Genomic DNA, 13,468 nt, shown 5'->3' with positions numbered 1-13,468 from the left:
TGCTACCTTTACAGTCTACAATGAATTCTATTTTGCAAGAGGGAAAGATACCGGATAGTTGGAAAAATGCTAATATAACATTAATACCTAAAGAGGACCAAGATTTAACTAAAACAAAAAATTATCGGCCAATATCTCTACTGAACAATGACTATAAAATTTTTACAATGATTTTGGCTGAAAGATTGAAAATAATATTGCAACAATTTATTCAGGAAGATCAATCAGGGTTTTTACCTAAAAGACAATTACGTGACAACGTCAGGAATGTTTTGAATGTGTTGGAATATTTAGAACAACGAAATGATAAACAAGCAGCTCTGATTTTTTTAGATGCTGAAAAAGCATTTGATAATTTGAATTGGAAATTTATGTTCCAGGTTTTGGAGCAAATGGACTTTGGAGACAACTTTATAAAATGGATTAGATCGATTTATACATCACAGAAGGCCCAGATAATTGTTAATGGAGACTTAACGGACTCATGTGAAATACAAAAGGGTACAAGACAGGGATGTCCATTATCTCCCCTTTTATTTATTTTGGTTTTAGAAGTGTTGCTTAGAGATATAAGGCAAGATAAAAGGATTTCGGGATTAAAAATAAAAAAAGAAGAATATAAATTGAGAGCATTTGCTGATGATTTGATAATTGTACTAGAAAACCCTTTGGAAGGAATTCATATACTGATGGACAAATTAAAAGAATTTGGACCTTTAGCAGGATTTAAGATCAACAATCAAAAAACAAAGATGTTGGTGAAAAATTTAACTTTAAGGGAACAGAAAGAGTTAATGGACAAGACAGATTTTACAATAGAAAAAAAGTTGAAATATCTAGGCATCATCATGACAAATAAAAACTCAAAGTTGTTTCACAATAATTACGAAAAATTATGGACAGAGATTAAGAAAGACTTGCTAAGATGGGATAAACTACAACTGTCATTAATGGGTAGAATATCTGTGATAAAAATGAATGTATTACCGAGAATGATGTTTTTGTTTCAAACAATACCTGTAATATCCTCTGATTTACCTTTTAAACAATGGCAAAAAGATATTTCTAAATTTGTATGGCAAGGAAAAAAACCAAGAGTTAAATTTAAATTACTTCAAGACGCTAAAGAAAGAGGAGGACTGGGATTACCAAATTTGAGACTTTATTTTGCTGCCTGCTGTTTAGTCTGGATAAAGGAATGGATCTTATTGAGGAATAAAAGACTATTGGATTTGGAGGGCCACAATCTGAAGTGGGGATGGCATGGATATCTATGGTATGACAAAGTAAAAGTAAATGTAGACTTTAATAATCATTTTATAAGACGTCCTCTGTTGAAAATATGGAATAGATACAAACCAAGGTTTTATTCGAAAATACCATTATGTGTCTCAAGTCAAGAAGCTTTTTATAGAAGAGAAATGTCTGGAAAAGAGAAATGGTTAACTTATCAAGAACTATTAGAAAATGTACATGGAGAATACATAATGAAAGAGAGAGAACAATTGATAAAGGAAGGATATAGTTTTCATTGGTTTGCCTATTTACAATTGTTAGAAAGATATAAAATGGACAAGAAAATGTATGGGTTTGAAATAAATAAATCTGATTTTGAAATAGGTTTGTGTACAAATGATGAAAACATAATTGCAAAAATGTATAAACTTTTATTGAAAATGGATATGGAGGAAGAACAAGTAAAAGAGTGCATGGTAAAGTGGGCAAAAAATTTTGGTCATAACATACAAATGGATCAATGGGAAAATATGTGGAAAAAAGGCTTGAAATTTACATTATGTTATAATCTTAAAGAAAATTTTTATAAAATGATGTACCGTTGGTACATGACTCCAGAAAAGCTGTCAAAAATGTATAGTAATGTCTCTAATGTTTGTTGGAAATGTAAACAACAAGAAGGATCTTTTTATCATATGTGGTGGTCATGTAAAAAGGCGAAATTATTTTGGGCACAGATAGGTAGGAAGATGCAAAAAATTCTAAAGATAAATATTCGGTCAAAACCAGAATTTTTTTTATTGGGTTTTATGGATAAACAAATAGAAAAGAAATATGGAAGAATAATATTATATATGATTACGGCAGCAAGATTATTATATGCACAAAAGTGGAAAATGGAATCAACACCAACAATGGAAGAATGGTTATTGAAATTAATGGACTTAGTAGAAATGGATAAATTGACATGTTTACTTAGAGAAAAATCGACAGATACATTTCTTAAGGAATGGAAACCTCTCTTAGACTTTTTGTTGAAAGATCAAAATAAAATGATGATACTGGGATTTGACGATTAATTAAGACAGCCTATGGAGAAAAGGGACTCTGTATGTATACATTAAGGGACAGGTTTGATGTATATTATATACTTATAGCTGATCTGCGACAAATCGGAAGTCAACTATTTTATTTTCATTTTTTTGTTGATGTATTGTTATGTCTTTTTGACTTTGTTTTGTTTGTTTTTGGAAAAATTTGAATAAAAATTATTAAAAAAAAAAAAAGAAATGCTGCCTGTCAGTTAGTTAGTGCTAAAAGAAGAGCAGCCTCTGCCCAAGCTTTCCGCAGACCCTGGGCACTGGCAAAAGGCAATCCTTTGCCAGCTTTCTCGGTGTTGACATATTCAGGCCCCTTACTCTTCTCTATGACAGTTAAGACATGCTCTAAAATAAAATATTTACATTAAGTTTAAAACTATTGACTGAGGACCAAACTGCATGAGATGTTGGGAGATCTCATTATAGACCTCCTGCATTTCTGTTTTTAGTTAAAAGTAGCTCTGGCTTTTATTAGAGCTGTGACCCTGAGCCTCAGTTCTGAGCAGAGCTTTGTTACTTTTTTGAGTAACGAGTGGGTAATTCCTTTACATTCTGATTGTAATAGAACTAGGAGTAATTTTATTACTCTTGTGGAGTAATTGTAATGTTTCCAGCATTACTTTGGGGCATTACTTGGGTGGGGGGAAGCAGGGGAAGTCTTCTGCTCTTCTGATTTGTGGATGAAAATCATGTGTTTCAAACTGGGCTTCTGTGCAGTGTCGCTCTTCCCTCATGCTCTGTGGGTGGGGAGGAGGCGACAAGGGAGGAGGTGGAGAGTGAGACAGGGTGGAGTGGAGAAAACAATTGTTTTAAAAAAGGATGGTAGTGGTGAAGAATGGAATGGAGGGGAAAAGGAGCCGGAGGGCAAGAACTTGGATAAAGAAGGAGAAGGAGGCAGTAGCAGAATGGAGATAAAGAACTGTGGAGGTGAAAGATGACGTGTGTGTGTGGGCACCCGCACTTGGCACACAAAGTGGCCTCCACCACCCTCTCTGGCTACTGTGCTGCATTTGCATTATTTTAACTTTTTTGCATCTCAGGGGAAAATGTTTGCTTGAGTGAGTGTCCCTTAGTTGGTGGCAGGGCAGGGTCTGGGAGGTGGTTAAGTGAGAGAGATTATGCTGGCTGGCCGAGGGGGGGAGTTGCACTTGGTTTGACGTGCAAAGATCTGAGTAGTGGCCTCTGCCTCCCTCCCCGCCTCCCTTACCAGTGGAGAGACCGCCATTGCTATCTTATGAATAAAAAGAATTATTCTACTACCTCTGTATGTGTGTGTTTATTTTAAATGTTGTTTTAGGCTACTTAGATGTGCAGCAGCCAAGGCCAGCACCTTGTAGGCGTTTTTTTAAAAAAGTAACTGAAATATACCTGTAGTGATTACTTTTGAGAAAAAGTAACCAGTTACTTTCAGAGCAATTGCAATTGTAACGGTGATTACTACTTTTTGGGTCATGTAATTGTAACTGTAATATATTACTTTTAAAAAGTAATCTTCCAATCTCTGGTTCTGAGGAAGTATTTTTCAACCTTTTCCCCTGTGCCATTACCCCTATTTATTCTGTCCCCAGGCATAGATCTCCCACATCTCATGTAATTTGTACTTAAATAGTTTTTCCTTCTTTCCAGGGGGCCCTAGCAAATCGTTCTTTGAAGAAGGATGGGGCTCTCTAAAATAATTATTAGGCTACTCTCCAAAGTACAATTCACAGAAACATTTATGGGAAGCTATGATTCTTCAACTGGTATTAAATACGTTCAGATTGTTAGATGTGCCCTCATTGTGAATACTTGCAGAAGCTGTAGTGCTATCTGTCATTTCAAAGCACTACAGCTAGTCTCATTCTGGCCTGCCCATTCTCCCCACTCACTGTTACTGTCTCTTTCCCATTCTACAGGTGTCAGGGGGCCCATTTTCAAAGGCCCACCTCCTCACTTTATTGGCCCTGATGGTCCACCACTTGGTTCATTGGAAGAAGTACAGCTTGGGGAAAAACAGCGGAGTGAGATAGACATCTCTGATTTGGGATCTCGGAACTATGGAGCCAGAACAGACTTCTATTGTCTGGTGACAGAAGATGATATATAAGAGATGCTGGGATAGTCCTGTGACACTGGCCATTTTCATTAGCATGATGTTCGTTGACAAGGATAATATGCTTGGATAGTTTCTCTGATCCATAACAACCAAGTGGGAGTGCTGCAGGGCCCAGGACTCTTCATCATTTTTATCAATTACTTAGCTGAAGGGTTGGAAGGAATCCTTGTCAGTTCTGTGGATGACACAAAAATGGGAGGGATCGCTAACACCTGAGAAGATAGGAATAAAATTCAACATGATCTTAACAGATTGGGAAACCAGGCTAACTAATGCAATGAAATTCAGCAGAGGTAAAGCAAAATTCAGTTATGCAAGTATAGGATGTGTGAGGATGGGGAGATAGCTGGCTTGACAATAGTATATGTGAAATGGATTTCAGGATTGCACTCAGTCACAAGCTAACTATGAGTCAGTGGTATGATATGGCTGCAAAAAATGCTAATAGGATTTTTGACTGCATTAATAGACCCATGGTTTCCAAGTCACCAGAAATGGAGCTATTAAAATGGAGCCAGTTATGTAGGGGCCAGGTGGTTTCTGGAGGTCTACAAGCAGCAGCTGGATCTGAATTGAGGTGGCCTACAGCATGGGTGGCTATATGCCCCCGAACTTTGTCTGGTCCTCCATCACTTCACCATTTTGGTGGTGGCAGTGAAAATTAAAGTAGAGTGCTGGAAGGTAACCCAGCTCTGTGCCTGTACATGTAGTGTGTGTTTGTGCATGTGTGTGCCTGGATATGCAAGACTATGGATGGGAGTGAGATGTCTACACCCACAACTGGCATATGGCCAATGGAGAGTTTGCCAAGGGTCAATTTAGACCAAGAAGGTTAACTATCCCTAGCCTACAGTGTCCCCTTAAAATGATTTTATTAACTTTTCAGCACTGTGATGGTTGCAAGGAGTTTCTATTAATCCTGGGGCATATGTGACCCTCTTAGTGCCTTATACAGTGAATATCTTTAGTTTTTAGAACTACTGAGGATCAAGGAAAGTTGTTAGGAATGAATGACTGTATAGTTATCAAGTTATGATCTGCCCTAGACCCCTGTACTGAGACCCCAGCAACAAGTTTGTCAGACTTCTCTGTTATTGCTAGCATCGCTGGATCAGCCTTGCAGTTTCAGAAATGGGCTTTGCTGGCCAGCACTGAGGTAACAGAAAAAAGGAAAATAACAGCAAATAGGCCTGGCACTGCTGACACCTTGTTCTTGCTGGAAATATATCAGTCAACAGCAGTGTAATGGAAGCAACATCTTGGACAAAACTTACCCACGTTAGTAATTTGGTTTCCAAATGAAAAAAGTACATGGACAGCCACAGCCCTTGGACAGCTAGCACTTTCCGAGCGTTACAACCTGATCCTAATCACATTTGCTTGGAGGCTAAGTCCTATGGATTACAGTTGACCTTATTTTCAGGTATGTTTGTGAGTACAGCCTTAGCTATTCACTGTTGCTACTAGGTGCGGATCAGTGCCTAGGATGGAGTGTGGGGGACTGTAATGTTGATGGGATATCAACTAAATCTCAAGAAAAGTGTGGCTTATGGAAGAGAGAGGATTTGTAAAGCAATGACATTGAAAATCTAGGATGAGAAGGTCAAGATTTACTTGATGGCAGCCTTTCCCAACCTTTGGGATCCTAGATGTTGCTTCCTGACTGTTGGCCATACTGACTGGGGCTGATGGGAGTTATAGTCCAACAACTTCGGGGGACCCAAAGGTTGGAAAAGGCTGCTTTATGATTTAGCTAGTATAATGGCAAATGTCTTACAAAGTCTTACTTGTCAGAAGAGGTTGGCATGGCACATGGTCTATTGTCCTGTGCCAGTTTGTTCTCTTGCCAAGCAAGTCCCTGTGCAAGTCACCCACCAGAAAGCCTAACTGCAATAATAGCACTTCAAAATGCCTTTCTTAGGTTGTGTTTAGCTACTGGTGTTGTTTGCTGCCTGAGCACTTCATAGGACAACTGTTCTTGGTTTAAAAATTGTGAATGCACACACAAAAAGTGGTCATTATAAGTGAATGGGTGCTAGCTGTTTTGCAACATAAGCAAATGGCTGTTTTGCAACATAAGCAGACGGTAGTTCATGGGCTATCAACATTAGCCTCAGAGAGCTGATGTTGTCCTGTTAACTAGCAGCAAGAGGGTTAAGCCCTGACTTGGAAAAACTGGACCTCCTGCAGATCAGGCCAGATTGTGTCAGGACTAGGTGAGCACTGCTACCTTGGTCAGTGGATAAAAACAATGAGGTTGCGATAGACAGTATTGGCATCCTCATGATCCTTATACATATCAAGATTTATTCCCTTCCACAAACACTAGCATTAGCTAGTCTATCCATTTCTCTTTGGCATGTAAGGACATCCACAGCAGTGCCATATGGTGCTCTCACTTGGATATAATTCTTCTGGGTAGGCTAATGTCTGTTGTCCCTTACTTTCTTCCAGCAATGGAGAGGTCTAGTCTAGTGAAGGCTGCACGGAGACTCATTTTCCTTCCAATCCAACTCTTTAGGTCAAAGCAGAAGTGTGGGAGATGTTTCCTGAAAGAGGAAATATAATGCACCATAAGGCAGTCTTATGCTGGCAACACATTATGTCTGCACTGGTCCTCACAGGCCACACAGATAGGCAGGACTGGCCAGCATCAATTGAAGACTCATAAGCATATAGACTGAGGGCATCAGAGTCGGCTATGAACGTGTTTGGCCCCTGAAGAAAGCCATATGCAATCACAATCTTTGATAATGGGGATAGTAGACAACTTTATTCCTTTCAAAATCATTAGAGGGAGAGGAGAGCTCTTCAATTACTCTAATCAGTACACTTTTGAAATACTTCTTTCATTTTAAAGGGTTTTTCTAAGAATTTTTCAAAGGCTCGATCCTTTTGTTATATTTGTGCTAGCCCCAATTTAGTGCCAGAACCATGGTATCTTGTTTGCATGCAATAAATGTGTTTTCCCTGTCTAGGAGTTTGATGTACATTGCCTAGTAATATAATGCATTAGATTACTAATGTGTTAACAGCATTAGTTACTATGACCAAATCTGGCAAAAAGGTGGCACTATTTTATAGCGCTTGCATAGTTATAAGTTGCCACAAAGCAGTTGAAAAAAGATTATGAAGAGCATATTGCTAAAACATTTTGAAAATCTAAAAATTAAATACATCATGAGCAGGAAACCGATCAAGGAGGCCTTTGCAGCTGTAGATGGCCAAGGAGTGGTAAGATTGCTAAAGAATGAGAGATTGCAGAGAAATGGAATTATGGGTTTTCGCTGAGGAAGATGTAAATACATATGAACTGTGTTTTTTTCAGGGAGGATGTTTGGAAAAGTAAATAAGTAGATGTGACCTGAAGTTTTATGGTTAGAATTAACCCTCCACATCCAGATTACACCCAAGATTTCTTAAAGAACAAAAATATACAATCTAGCACTAAAATTGGATTTATAACTAGAAAGCAGTCAATTCTAGGTGTATATGTGTTAAGGAACCATCAGTAAAATTTGGAAAGTATGTTAAAGGAGAATTATTTGGGATGCTGAAGACAGCCTTGTTGAGGAAGAGTCCATGTGGCTTCTGCAACATGAAGTCCTGTCTCATCGATCTTTAGGAGTTCTTAGAGAATAGCAGTTAATATTCTCAACATGGATAGAAATGATCCAGTGAGCATTTTCTACAAGTTTTCTCCAAGCTTGACTATTAATTACTGTTGTGGCTTCCCTCAAAGAATCCCAGGAATTGTAGTTTGGTGAAGGTACTGAGAATTCTGTTAGAGAACCTTAACCCAAGTCACAGAACTACAGTTCCCAGAGTCATCTAGAAAGAGAACTGCTATACCAGATTGTAAATATATACCAGAGGTATACCACTGACACATCAAACAGCATAAAAGAAAAAATAACAGCAATAAATGGTCAAAGCCTTTATTATTTACTTACTAACACAAATGAATCTGCTCAGGATTAGACAATATGTGTGGAGCATGCTCAAACTAGGCAAAAGATTCTGATCTCTTGTTATTTTCCTTTTTTGGTGGTCATACCCTGATGACAATGAGGACAAGCTCTATTTGGTGATTGCATGAAGTAATAGATATGACAGAAGACAACGTTCCTATACCTTTAATAGTTGTGTAGAAGACAACGTTTTAGCAGGTACAACATGTCATACAGGGATGAGAAACTGGTTGAAATTCCTTCTGTGCTGATCCACTGAGGCTGACCATCTTACGGGTTTCACACAAATCAGTGAGTTGTCCTATCAGTTGCAGTTTGTTCTCTCTAGCAAAAGTATTGAAGTTGATTCAGTCCTTCTACCCACTTGCTCTTGGATATCACACAACATTTTTCAGTGTGTCAAGCTCTCGTAAGGCAAATACAAACAGTTGTCTAGACCAGAATACCTCTACCTTTGTTGAAGAGCCTAAGATCCCATTTAGTTCCCAAGAGATTTCTCTCCACCAAAGGATATAGTTACTGCTTGCTATGATCATTATGGTTTAACTAAGTGTATTTTACCTACGAATGTGCCATAGGCTCTGGCTGTCTTCACAGGATGGCATAATAGCCCATTTTTCTCCTTGGGGTACAGCAAACAGACCTTGTGGCTAAGGTTTTAAATCTTGCATCCAGTGTGTTCATTTGAGGGGTCTATGTGGAGAGCAGAGCCATGGCTCTGCCAAACAGCATTAGCAGCAGGCAGATAAATAAACAGATTTATTTCCTACTTAACTTGCTGAACTATAGGTTTTGAATAATCATTATGGTGCATTTTGTTGATTCTTTCTCCCCTTTACCAAAGAGCGTCTTGAAGGGGATAACAACTCCATTTCTGGGCATTGGTCTCAAACATCCTATCTGAAGCTTGAGTATACATGTACCAAAGAGACATATCTACAAATACATCCATCCTAACCTGCAAATTAAGGGAGATGTTTTTTCAATTTTATATATATGTGATCACCTCTGAAAATAGGATGAGAGTTGGGAGGAGCAGTGAGTGATAGGACAGTATCACTATGCACCATTCAAAGTAGAAGCTACTTTAAAAAACAAGATGTCAGCTGCTTAAAATTCACCTTTCTTAAAGCAAATTCAAATATTCAGTTGCTTAGTTATGATTTCAAGGAAGCATGCAGGTAGCTGAGCCATAGTGCCTTCAAAGTTAACGAATTGTGAAAAATCAGTAATTTTATAAGATAATAGCGTATCTGCTATACAACTGGGGCAAAACCAAAAGCATTCTATGTACAACATATACACGAGAGCCCTTAGTTGTCAGCCCAAGTCCATCTTGGCTTCCCGTTGTGGCTGAGCAAAGTCTGGCTTCATATCTATACTAGACACAAATTTTAACAATTACAGCAAAAACTTTAGAGAGGACACTGGGTAATTTTTTCTCTATGAAATACTAAAGCAAAGGGCTAGCTTAGCAGGGACTGGCCACATGCCATAAAAGTCATATTATTTGCATAGCTCACTTTGAGCAGGATAGATATCAAGAGCTGCTGGTATATGTGAAAAGCAGTGCAATTAAAAGTGCAACTACTCCCTCCAGTAAGAGAAACATTATCAATGGTTTTCAGCTATACTGAAAAAAGTTGGTAGGCCGAAGACACACAGTTTCTTTCTATAAGCCATAGTGTGTATGGCATGTACTGTAACTTAAGACCGTCTCCTGCAGCCTCCAACTTCCCAACTGGCATAGATAGGTGGCCCGAAGACAGCCATCCACACATGCCTATGGTGTGCCTGTCATCACAGCCTCTGTGGCAATTTCCCCTTAAGCCACCATTCTGATGAGACTTGCTAGTAATCTGTCACTGGACTGTAGGAAGGATATACCCAATTGAAAAGTACTTTGGGTTAGTATATAATGTCCTTTATGTAGAATACTGGCACACACAGGACGGCTTCATTTTACTAAAAACCTAATCCAGGCATCTTGTTCCTTGCCTAGCATAGCCAGTTCCAATGCATTTCTACCTCTTCTCAAAATGGGGGTGCACAATGCTAGTCAAACCCCCCCCCCGCTTTTTACTTTTAAAACCTTGGATCAGCTCCAGTGCATTTTTTAAAAAATTCAGCTTCAGGAAGGTTTTGCAACTGATTGGTAGATTGACCCTTTTGTCTTCTAGGTGTGGCCAAGGAAAACACTTTGCTGCAGGCTCAAGCAGAGACAGTTTGCTGTGGGTGGTTCTGAAAGCTCTGAAGGCAGCAGAGGGTAAAGGCGGTGTGGCCAGCAGAGGGCAGTGTCACTTCAAAACACAGCCAGAAAAATCATACTGGCTGCGTTTGAAGTGACCAGTGAGCCTACAGTCCTAGTAGATCCCAGACAGTTCTGGCTACTTTGACAGGGATGCTAACTGTGGGTGATCTGACTTTAGGACAGACCAACTAAGGTCCTTTCTAACTAATGATAACATCTGTTTTAATAATAATCCCAAGACTCCACCTTATGGAGCCAGCCTTCCCATCTCCCATTTTGTGGTTCATGCCAATAGCTGGTTATTTTCCATGGCATGGGAACAATCTTAAATACAAACATGCTGGCATACTCTAATGATTTCTCTCACAAGCTCATAATAGGTTCTTAAAGCATTTATATGGACAGCATACCAGGAAAAGAAAGCAGTCATTAGCTTGATCATTCTCACTGGTCATTAGCTCATCCACACAACTGATACTGTGGTGTAAAAAAAATCCATTTGCTGGGACGTACACAATACTTGTGTGTTGCATGCATATATCTTAGCAGCTTATTAGTGGCTGGAAAAGCTTATAGCACTGCTCACCTTTGTTAGGCAAGGTGTTGGATGAGTGGATGGAAAGGGCCCTTTGCATGCCCAACAGGATGAGCTTCAGTACTGCTGGACACTGTCAATCTGATGGTAAAGACAGCATATTGAATGCAACAGTGGCTCTGAAGGCTGCTACTGCAGGCCAACTACTTTGGATTGAGGCCTTTGGGGTGCATTTCTGTTCCCTAACAGAAAGATGTCCCTTCTCCCCACCCTCCATGTACCTTTCTGGGGGGTCCCCCCACCCTCCATAACAGATTTGGGGGGCAGGGATTAAGGGGGGGGAAGTCCCATTGTGCTAGCAGGGATCTTTGCACTGGCTTTTGTTAGCGCAACGAGTTTGTTGATATGGCCCTTTGATTTTATTCTATAATCAAATGAAGTTCAGTGGGCCGGCTTCAGGCACTTTACATCCACCTACAACAAACCTACCAGCATAGAGACAAAAATAAATTTCTGCACAACCCACAGCAAGGTTGGCCAGAGACCAGTCTGAGGATCGGCAGATTCTAAGTCAGCCAGCACTCCTTTTCTGTACACGCCCCCTTTAACCAGTTCTATCACCCAAACAGAAATGGAGCTAAACACAGTATGTACAGCTCCAGAAAAGTTTGTCTTTAGGACCATTGACATGAATTAACTAAAATGAAAGGATCCACCACCCAGTTCCACCATAAAACTATATTCCAAAGCATTCTGCCCTACTTTTTGGTCAGTGCAACTTTAAAACACTGCATATATCCATCAAAATTCCATCAACAAGGATCCAAGACCACCAGAAACAAGTGGCCTTTTCCTAGTGTCCTATATGTAGAGCTTACATTTATCATTAAAATAGATTCATGCCTCAAAACAGCATTATCCTTTTTTAAATGATAAGGAAGTCATTCCAGTTCTTCATAGGGGTGGGGAAGCGTAATCAATAAAAAGCAAGAATTTTGAGAAGGAGGAATGGAAAGCGAGAGAAGCATGAAAGCAGATGGAAGTACCCATGAATGATACAAAGCCCTTCAATATCTTAAGCAAGTCTGGAAGTCCTGCTGTGACATCATTGTCCACAAATTCCAAAGAATGCCCAGGGATCCATTGGCATCCAGGACATGAAGAGAAAGAGAAGGAGAGTTTGGTGCTGTCACGAAGAGTCCTGAGAATTTTCCTGGATGCTGACTCATGTCTTTACAGTTAAGATGATTGCTTTATTGAGATAAGATGGCCAGCAGAAGAAGACAAGCTTCCAACAGGCTTGAAAAAGAAACAGTAATGAATAATGCAAAAATAAGGCCTGTCCGCCAAACTGGCCTGAGAACTATAAAAAGGAGGGGAGCTGCAAGGGAAGAGCCACAGTCTGTAATGGTGCTTCACGCACAAATTTCATTGAGAAGAATTAGGGTTGGACAGTCCATTTTCTGCATTCCCTTTTCTTTACAGGCCAAGAAAGTCCTCTTTTCGATAGCCCGTCTGTAAAAAAAAGGGGTGAAATATTTATCACAAGGGCACATCATTCCAGCCACCAAGTGCCCACTGATCTAAGACTACAGATGGCAGTGATTCTCAAAAGAACTGATCTAGAATTCAAATGTTCTGAAATAAGGGTCATGCATTATGCACTAATTGTGTTGTACAACCAAGCATTTAAAATAAAGGGATGCCCTAAAAATAAGTGGTACTTACCAAGCCCATTGAGGGGGGACATTTCCAGATCCTATGATACATACCATGACTCTCAGACTAAAACCACAGGTTATTGACTATTTGATTCAGTAGGATGTACCTTTCATCCTTGGATATGAACAGATAGAGAGCACATCTGTATGTCAGTTTCTCATTTAGCACTACAGTGCTAACCCCAGTGTACCCAGTAAGTACCCCTGGGTAAAGTTAGATGCAAAGAAGCATTGGGGGTGGTGGGCTCCCATACTGTTAACAACTGTGCAAAAGAGGAGGTTTGAGCAGGTGTGTTTTCTTACTTCCCCATGAGAAGCTGTACCAGGTGAAATTCCTCTTCCAAAAAAACTAATAATTATACAGAAGCCTTGTCCTCCTTTACAGCTCATCACTCTAGAACAGCCTTTCCCAACCAGTGTGCCTCCAGATGTTGTTGGACCACAACTCCCATCAGCCTCAGCCAGCATTGCCAATGGCCAGGAAAGATGGGAATTGTGGTCCAACAACATCAGGAGGCACACTGGTTGGGAAAGGCTGCTCTAGAAGATACCTCTCCTC

General features: G+C 39.7%; 2 protein-coding genes across 9 annotated transcripts in view; one reads left to right on the top strand and one right to left on the bottom strand.

The window, feature by feature from the left end:
• SIGIRR (single Ig and TIR domain containing) overlaps positions 1-9,152 on the top strand; it is a 55,005-nt gene extending 45,853 nt beyond the window's left edge. For all 4 annotated transcript variants that reach the window (XM_061609896.1, XM_061609898.1, XM_061609897.1 and 1 more), the window contains one exon: positions 4,232-9,152. In XM_061609896.1, the coding sequence (XP_061465880.1) occupies positions 4,232-4,422 (191 nt within the window). In that variant the 3' untranslated portion in view covers positions 4,423-9,152. The remainder of the gene's footprint in view (positions 1-4,231) is intronic.
• The window catches only part of PKP3 (plakophilin 3), a 92,014-nt gene continuing 87,097 nt past the window's right edge, over positions 8,552-13,468 (bottom strand). For all 5 annotated transcript variants that reach the window (XM_061609893.1, XM_061609892.1, XM_061609894.1 and 2 more), the window contains one exon: positions 8,552-12,703. In XM_061609893.1, the coding sequence (XP_061465877.1) occupies positions 12,668-12,703 (36 nt within the window). In that variant the 3' untranslated portion in view covers positions 8,552-12,667. The remainder of the gene's footprint in view (positions 12,704-13,468) is intronic.

This window comes from Rhineura floridana, chromosome 2 (genome assembly GCF_030035675.1).
Source record: "Rhineura floridana isolate rRhiFlo1 chromosome 2, rRhiFlo1.hap2, whole genome shotgun sequence".
Taxonomy (NCBI): domain Eukaryota; kingdom Metazoa; phylum Chordata; class Lepidosauria; order Squamata; family Rhineuridae; genus Rhineura; species Rhineura floridana.
This window is presented reverse-complemented; position numbering and strand designations above follow the sequence as displayed.